This window comes from Mizuhopecten yessoensis, unplaced genomic scaffold (assembly GCF_002113885.1).
Source record: "Mizuhopecten yessoensis strain PY_sf001 unplaced genomic scaffold, ASM211388v2 scaffold8095, whole genome shotgun sequence".
Classification (NCBI taxonomy): Eukaryota; Metazoa; Mollusca; class Bivalvia; order Pectinida; family Pectinidae; genus Mizuhopecten; species Mizuhopecten yessoensis.
Window position 1 is genome coordinate 51,748 of NW_018407376.1, and position 8,930 is coordinate 60,677.

The 8,930-nt window shown below is 39.6% G+C and overlaps 1 protein-coding gene across 3 annotated transcripts in view; it reads right to left on the minus strand.

Annotated features, from left to right (window-relative positions):
• LOC110454885 (N(G),N(G)-dimethylarginine dimethylaminohydrolase 1-like) overlaps positions 1-8,930 on the minus strand; it is a 29,254-nt gene that overhangs the window by 9,069 nt on the left and 11,255 nt on the right. For 2 of the 3 annotated variants that reach the window (XM_021504647.1, XM_021504646.1), the window contains exons 3-4: positions 6,274-6,473; positions 4,829-4,960 (exon numbers count right to left, since the gene is read on the minus strand). In XM_021504647.1, coding sequence (XP_021360322.1) covers positions 4,829-4,960; positions 6,274-6,473 — 332 coding nt within the window. Of the gene's footprint in view, positions 1-2,812; positions 2,993-4,828; positions 4,961-6,273; positions 6,474-8,930 lie in introns of all 3 variants that reach the window. The other variant, XM_021504648.1, reaches the window with a different exon arrangement.

Here is an 8,930-nt window from a genome sequence, read left to right on the forward strand (position 1 = left end):
AACTGTTCATACCTACCAACAGTCTGTTGCCTTAATGGCAGACTATAACTGTTCATACCTACCAACAGTCTGTTGTCTTAATGGCAGACTATAACTGTTCATACCTACCAACAGTCTGTTGCCTTAATGGCAGACTACAACTGTTCATACCTACCAACAGTCTGTTGTCTTAATGGCAGACTATAACTGTTCATATTTACCAACAGTCTGTTGCCTTAATGGCAGACAAACACCCTCCACCTGCACAAGAACATTTAAAAACAAGAGGCCCAGGGGCCTTAATAGCTCACCTGGTATTTTATTTTTCAATTTAAAACCTGCTGAGTACCATTCAGGTTTATCAAAGGAGTACAAGTAACAAAGTTGCATCTTCCATTTATAAATATTCAATTCCCTTTGCCCAAAGATTCTCTAAAACAAGTTTGGTTAGGTTAAAATCCCTTCAACGGTACAGAAGGAGAAGGATCTTTAATGTTTTCCTCTATTTCCCCTAATGGGCCCCACTAATCTGCCCCAAAGAAGGGGAATCCACACACCTCAGTTTAAACAAAATTGATTCTTTTCTCCCTAAGCATGCTTCAGACTGCATTTGGTTTAAATCCCTTCACTTGTATAGTAGGAGAAAAAAAATCCTCTATTTCCCCTATTGGGCCCCGCTCCTATGCCGCCAGAAGGCCCACACCCTCCGTTTATACAAACTTGAGTCTCCTTTGTCCAAAGATGCTCTAGGACAAATTTGGTCAAAATCCTTCAATTGGTTGAGGAGAAGATTTTTAAAGATTTACCTATTTTCCCCTATTTGGCCCCGTCCCTCTGCCCCCAGGGGGACCATACCCTCCGTTCATACAAAACTGAGAACCCTTTGGCCAATGATGCTCCAGACCAAATTTGGTCAAAATCCCTTCATCGGTACAAAAGGAGAAGGATATTTGATGTTTTCCTCTATTTCCCCTAATGGGCCCCACCCATCTGCCCTTAGAAGGAGGCCCACACACCTCAGTTTATACAAAATTGATTCTTTTGTCCCTAATCATGCTTCAGACTGCATTTGGTTAAAATCCCTTCACTTGTATAGCAGGAGAAAAAAAATCCTCTATTTCCCCTATTGGGCCCCGCCCCTCCGCCCCCAGAGGGGCCACACCCTCCGTTTATACAAACTTGAGTCTTCTTTGTCCAAAGATGCTCTAGGACAAATTTGGTCAAAATCCTTCAATTGGTTGAGAAGAAGAACATTTTTAAAGATTTACCTTTTTTCCCCTTATTTAGCCCCGCCCCTCTGCCCCGAGGGGGGGCTATACCGTCCGTTTATACAAAACTGAGAACCCTTTGGCCAATGATGCTCCTGACCAAGCTTCAGACTGCATTTGGTTTAAATCCCTTCACTTGTATAGTAGGAGAGAAAAAATCCTCTACTTCCCCTATTTGGCCCCGCCCCTCTGCCCCCAAAGAGGCCACACCCTCCGTTTATACAAACTTGAGTCTCCTTTGTCCAAAGATGCTCTAGGACAAATTTGGTCAAAATCCTTCTATTGGTTGAGAAGAAGAAGATTTTTAAAGATTTACCTATTTTTCCCCTATTTGGCCCCGCCCCTCTGCCCCCAGGGGGGTTATACCCTCCGTTTATACAAAACTGAGAACCCTTTGGCCAATGATGCTCCTGACCAAATTTGGTCAAAATCCTCTGAGCCATTCAGGACAAGTAGCATTTTAAAGGAAAAAGTTGCCGGACGCCGGACGCTGCACCATGGGATAAGCTCACCTGGCCCGAACAAGGGGCACAACTCAATCAATAGGGGAGGTAACTAATATTTATACACTTTATTCACATCCACTTCATGTAAGGTTTTGTGCACCAGAGCATCACTCAAAACAGACAATGCAGTATTTTTGGAGGAGTAGTTTGAACTATATTGTGTCTCGTAACAGACTTGCTGATTCCAGTATACTCCTCCCCCATCCACTTTGTTGCATAGGGTATAATAAATAATAAATGAATAAATATAAAATGATGGAAGTTCCTGTGGTTTGATTGAGAAATAAGCAGTGATCTTGTACTTTATGAAAACGCTTGGTATATGTTTAGTAAAATAATTTTCCTGTTCTCTTATATGTACTGGAATTTAAAGCATGTTTGTTCCTATCAACTAATATTCCACATGCATATATCATCCCAGTTTGTTGGGTCACACAGGCACCAGAAGCTGGTGATATGTAGCGTTACCATGGTAACAGAAGGGGGTTTCCCTGCCTTACCGTGACTTCAGTTTTGGGCTAGGTAGTGTAACCATGGTAACAATTTGTAGGAAAGTACTGTAACCATGGCTACAGTACCACAGGAACAAACAACGCCTAGAAAATCATGCATGTCCTTGATCTACATGTCCAATAACTTGTCGTTTAAGATAGACATTTTATGAAGTGACCGGTGTAGCATTCCACAGGGAACACGCTGTTAGACATGAAGTAAATGGAACAGTCATTGGGAACACTGGAAGTCACACACACTCCAAGTACGCAGACAAACATCACAGGAAAACTGCATCTCAAAACCAAATATCCAACTGTGAGAACTTCTATGAAGTAAAATAATAACGTGACAAATTCAAAATAGATAGATCATTCCCATTCCATATACAAGTGAACATAGACAAAAAATGAAACAAATAATACATAGATTAGTAAAACAAAAACAGAACAAATTAAAATAACCTTCATTCCAAAGGTAGTGATAAGAGATGGGAGTAACAGAACTTCCCAGAGAGTCAACAACAGTATCAAGGCCAGTGACAAGCATGCGGAGAAGATGGAGTACCTGGCCCTCGTGACAAGTGGCCCTCGTGACAGGGTATCAGGGGAGAGTGGACACCACACTCTTATGGTGTTTCATTTTTAACACCAACAGCACACTGTTGATTAAACTGCCACCAGCTTTGCTCATTTCCCCGAAGCTGATTTCATGATGTGGGACCTGGTCAAGCTTATCTTGTATCTCCTGGCAAAGTGACCCGTGCAGAAAGTAGAAACACATGTGCATTCAATAAATTAATAGGACTGCAGGAGTTACTGCCCCTGATGAACAAGTCTGACAGAACTGAGATATATTTCCCTTGTTGTTACTGTAGGTGTTCAGCCTGATAAGAAATTTTCTCTGAATCACATCATCAAATAACGATCATCTCTTTCTAACCCATACAATTAAATTGTAATGGAAAAGAAATGATTAAGTATGAAGTACAGATCTGAATTTTCCCTTCCTTGCATCAATCTTTTAGGAACATAATCAGGACAACATTGGTCTGTAACAACCCCATAAAGTCGTTATAATTATAATTTGTCCCATTTCCACAGTGTACCACCAACCAAAGCCCTCCTATAATTATAAGCAGTTAGAAAACAGATTAAAAGTAAAAAGTAAAAGTCACACAAATTGTTCAGTGTAGGATACTAAGTACAAACATGACCAACTCAAGTGCTTACAAACATTGTCATTGGTGTAAAGATGTAGGTGCAATACAACACTGCTTGGTTGTGTAACAGTGTCAGTGCGGTACAACATGACTGCTGGCCTGGCTGTCTAGTAAAAATTGTGTCAGTGCACCTGAGTGCATTACAACATGGCTGCTAGTTTGACAGTGTAATTGTGTCAGTAATTTACAACATGGCTGCTGGTTTGACAGTGTAATTGTGTCAGTGCATTACAATATGGCTGCCGGTTTGACAGTGTAATCGGGTCAGTAATTTACAACATGGCTGCTGGTTTGACAGTGTAATTGTGTCAGTAATTTACAACATGGCTGCTGGTTTGGCTCTATAATGATGTAAGTGCATCTGAGTACTGTTCAACATGGCTGCTGGCTTAGCTGTGTAATGATGTTGGTATGTACAAAGTGTAAAAATATCAAACACATTTGCTACAAATACCGGGATGTACATGTACTGGTGACATCACTTCAGTCAATTTTTCACAGTATTATTATTTTCACACAAAGGAGAATCTACTGAAAATGTGCACATGTTTGACTTTTGACCTAGAGTTGAAGTTCACCTTGATGGGATGACCTCATACATTGTTATAGGGCACACATCCTGTGAGTGACACATGTATACATCATCATATTTTAGCTGATTCAAAAGTAACCACCTGTACAAGATGTTATTTTAAAAACCAGAAGAACCTGTACTAATGTCTTTTTAAAAAAGGGAGACATAATTGAACATAAGTTTGACAGCCTTGTTTCTATTTATCATGTTCCACATTGGTTGGATCAGACTGATATCCGACTCATAGGAAGACATAAACTTGTCAGGTTTGTGCATTAATCAAAATAATAAATCAAACTTATCGATGATGTTGAACTTTACAATCAGCAGTAGTCGACTGAACATATTCCAAGATATGTTTGAAAACAAATATTTTTTTATCAATTCAATATTAAATGAAAATAGAAATGATGAGCAACAACACCACTGAATCCGTTACAAAATGTAATGTTAGATTTACATCCTAAGTGCCGACAAAAAAAGAAAAAGAAAAAAAAAGGATCCCTACCGCCACTATGGAACCGACTTCCTTGCAGGGACGTTTGGTATCCACCACCCCCCCCCCCCGTTGTTACTTATTAAATATTAAGTCTACTAAATCACCATTTGTATACAAGTCACCTTTATATTTTAAGTCACCATTTGTATTTTAAGTCGACAGTTGTATAATTATCAAGTCAATATTTTGTTCAGTAAGTAATCAGCTGTGTTTTAGCTGTGGTACACTGTGTACATTGATTGTATATAGTATGGACCACAGTGTACAGGTTTAACTAAGTATACTCACACTGTAGCACTTCTCCCCTATTTCCGTGCGTGTGCGGTGTATCAGGCGCCCATTAACATACAACATGTTGGCTGCACGGTCGTTGTCCAGCTTCAGAATCTTGTAACTGTAGTGGGCTGTAGTACGGATTTGCTGTTAACAGAGTACATTTATGTAACAGGGGATGTCATTCTATTCATGTCCATTCACAACAAAATTGATAAGTTAAATATTACGACAGATATTTAAAATAATCCATGGTAAATATATCTGTGTAAGTATTTATCTGTATTGACCTGTACAGCTCTATTAACTTATTCGGTTTATTGAAAGCTTTACTGCATATACATGTAAAGCTTTATAAACACTTAAGACTAAGTTGTCAAATATCTGTATTTACTTTTTACCGACACTAACCTGTAGGACTGACTTTGTATAGTTAACCTGTAGGACTGACTTTGTACAACAGCTAACCTGTAGGAATGACTTTGTACAACAGCTAACCTGTAGGACTGACTTTGTACAGCTAACCTGTAGGACTGACTTACTACAACAACTTACCTGTAGGACTGACTTTGTACAACAGCTAACCTGTAGGACTGACTTTGTACGACAGCTAACCTGTAGGAATGACTTTGTACAACAGCTAACCTGTAGGACTGACTTTGTGCAGCTAACCTGTAGGACTGACTTACTACAACAACTTACCTGTAGGACTGACTTTGTACAGCTAACCTGTAGGACTGACTTTGTACAGCTAACCTGAAGGACTGACTTTGTACAGCTAACCTGTAGGACTGACTTTGTATAGTTAACCTGTGGGACTGACTTTGTACAACAGCTAACCTGTAGGACTGTCTTTGTACAACAGCTAACCTGTAGGACTGACTTTGTACAACAGCTAACATGTAGGACTGACTTTGTACAACAGCTAACCTGAAGGACTGACTTTGTCCAGGTAACCTGTAGGACTGACTTTGTATAGTTAACCTGTAGGACTGACTTACTACAACAACTTACCTGTAGGACTGACTTTGTAAAACAGCGAACCTGTAGGACTGACTTACTACAACAACTTACCTGTAGGACTGACTTTGTACAGCTAACCTGTAGGACTGACTTTGTACAACAGTTAACCTGTATGACTGACTTTGTACAACAGCTAACCTATAGGACTGACTTTGTACAGCTAACCTGTAGGACTGACTTTGTATAGTTAACCTGTAGGACTGACTTTGTACAACAGTTAACCTGTATGACTGACTTTGTACAACAGCTAACCTATAGGACTGACTTTGTACAGCTAACCTGTAGGACTGACTTTGTACAACAGCTAACCTGTAGGACTGACTTTAAGCTTTGTACAGCTAACCTGTAGGACTGACTTTGTACAGGTAACCTGTAGGACTGACTTTGTACAGGTAACCTGTAGGACTGACTTTGTACAGCTAACCTGTAGGACTTACATTGAGTACATTGAGGGCCGTGGGACTGCTACCACACGCAATGATGTCCCTCCCTGCCATACACACTAGGGACTTGAGGCGAACATCGCCCCTCATCTTGATGGGTGTGACGTGGTACTCTGGGAACACGTTGGCCACAGCATTAGCTCCTCTCTCATTACTCCTCTCGTCAGGGCCCACGCCCACGAAGATCTCCTTACCTGTGGAAACAGCAGGGTTACTTCCAATGTTAACAACTACACTTGTTATTTTTGTTTAATTATATCATGTTATCATTAATGAGTTTAACAAAATCAAACATTATATATGCAACAAATACAATATAAATGCACAAATATATAAATCACAAGAATATACAGTTATGTGAACAAGAAAAGTGTATAAACCGTATCTATAATTCAATAAGATTCCACAATTCCACAAAGTCTTGTCATACTAATGTAATAATGCATCAACAGTTGATGATAGAAAACAGTATATAATTATACATCCTGTTTAAACAGGAATCTGCTATCCTGTTTATACAGGAATCTGCTATCCTGTTTATACAGAAATCTGCTATCCTGTTTATACAGGAATCTGCTATCCTGTTTACACAGGAACCTGCTATCCTGTTTATACAGGAATCTGCTATCCTGTTTACGCAGGAATCTGCTATCCTGTTTATACAGGAATCCGCTATCCTGTTTACACAGGAATCTGCTATCCTATTTATACAGGAATCTGCTATCCTGTTTAAACATGACGTATAATTCACTGACAGAGGCATAGGACATTACAAGAAATGATTACAACCAGTAAACACCTTAGCTGAGCTGTGTATAATAAATTAATAAGGAATCTGCTATCCTGTTTATACAGAAATCTGCTGTCCTGTTTATACAGGAATCTGCTATCCTGTTTATACAGAAATCTGCTGTCCTGTTTATACAGGAATCTGCTATCCTGTTTATACAGAAATCTGCTGTCCTGTTTATACAGGAATCTGCTATCCTGTTTATACAGAAATCTGCTGTCCTGTTTATACAGGAATCTGCTATCCTGTTTCCACAGGAATCTGCTATCCTGTTTATACAGGAGTCTGCTATCCTGTTTACACAGGAATCTGCTATGCTGTTTATACAGGAATCTGCTATCCTGTTTATACAGAAATCTGCTAACCTGTTTATACAGGAATCTGCTATCCTGTTTCCACAGGAATCTGCTATCCTGTTTATACAGGAGTCTGCTATCCTGTTTACACAGGAATCTGCTATCCTGATTATACAGGAATCTGCTATCCTGTTTACACAGGAACCTGCTATCCTGTTTATACAGGAATCTGCTATCCTGCTTACACAGGAATCTGCTATCCTGTTTATACACGAATCTGCTATCCTGTTTACACAGGAATCTGGTATCCTGGTTACACAGGAATCTGCTATCCTGTTTAAACAGGAATCTGATATCCTGTTTAAACAGGAATCTGCTATCCTGATTACACAGGAATCTGCTATCCTGTTTACACAGGAATCTGCTATCCTCTTTATACAGGAATCTGCTATCCTGTTTACACAGGAACCTGCTATCCTGTTTATACAGGAATCTGCTATCCTGTTTCCACAGGAATCTGCTATCCTGTTTATACAGGAGTCTGCTATCCTGTTTACACAGGAATCTGCTACCCTGTTTATACAGGGATCTGCTATCCTGTTTACACAGGAATCTGCTTTCCTGTTTACACAGGAATCTGCTATCCTGTTTATACAGGAATCTGCTATCCTGTTTAAACAGGAATCTGCTATCCTGTTAAAACAGGAATCTGCTATCCTGTTTACACAGGAATTTGCTATCCTGTTTAAACAGGAATCTGCTATCCTGTTTATACAGGAATCTGCTATCCTGTTTAAACAGGACGTATAATTCACTGACAGAGGCATAGGACATTACAAGAAATGATTACAACCAGTAAACACCTTAGCTGAGCTGTGTATAATAAATTAATATCTCAATTTGTATACTGGTGGTCAACAAACTGGTGATGTTTTAACTGTGATTCCCCAGCAGTAGTATCAGTGAATACTACAAACATCACACAGATACACATACAACATGTAACGCCTTCGATCATTACTAGATTTCCCTAAGGTTGACACCCCAAAATTGATTAAACAAATTAATAAGTGGTCACTTCGCTAACACCTACATTAAAACACACTCATTACTACATACACTTGCTAGACAAAAGACCTTGGTGATCCATGGATACCTAATAAAACCCAACAATGGGATAGCTGATGATCCACTATATACAGGCCTCTGAGGACAAGCCCCACAACTACACATCATCAACAAAATGGTTTGTGATGTAGCTGATAATGATCATCAATGAACATGTAGCGGCCTGGGTAAATACTGTATCAAGGAAACAAGTGGACACCAACAGCCTTACTTTATAGTAACTCAGAAGTCCACTGAAGCAGCGTCCAGCTAGTAACAGTTATACCTCACAGTTGCTGTGAATTACTGAAGCAGTGTCCAGCTAGTAACAGTTATACCTTACAGTTGCTGTGAATTACTGAAGCAGTGTCCAGCTAGTAACAGTTATACCTTACAGTTGCTGTGAATTACTGAAGCAGTGTCCAGCTAGTAACAGTTATACCTTACAGTTGCTGTGA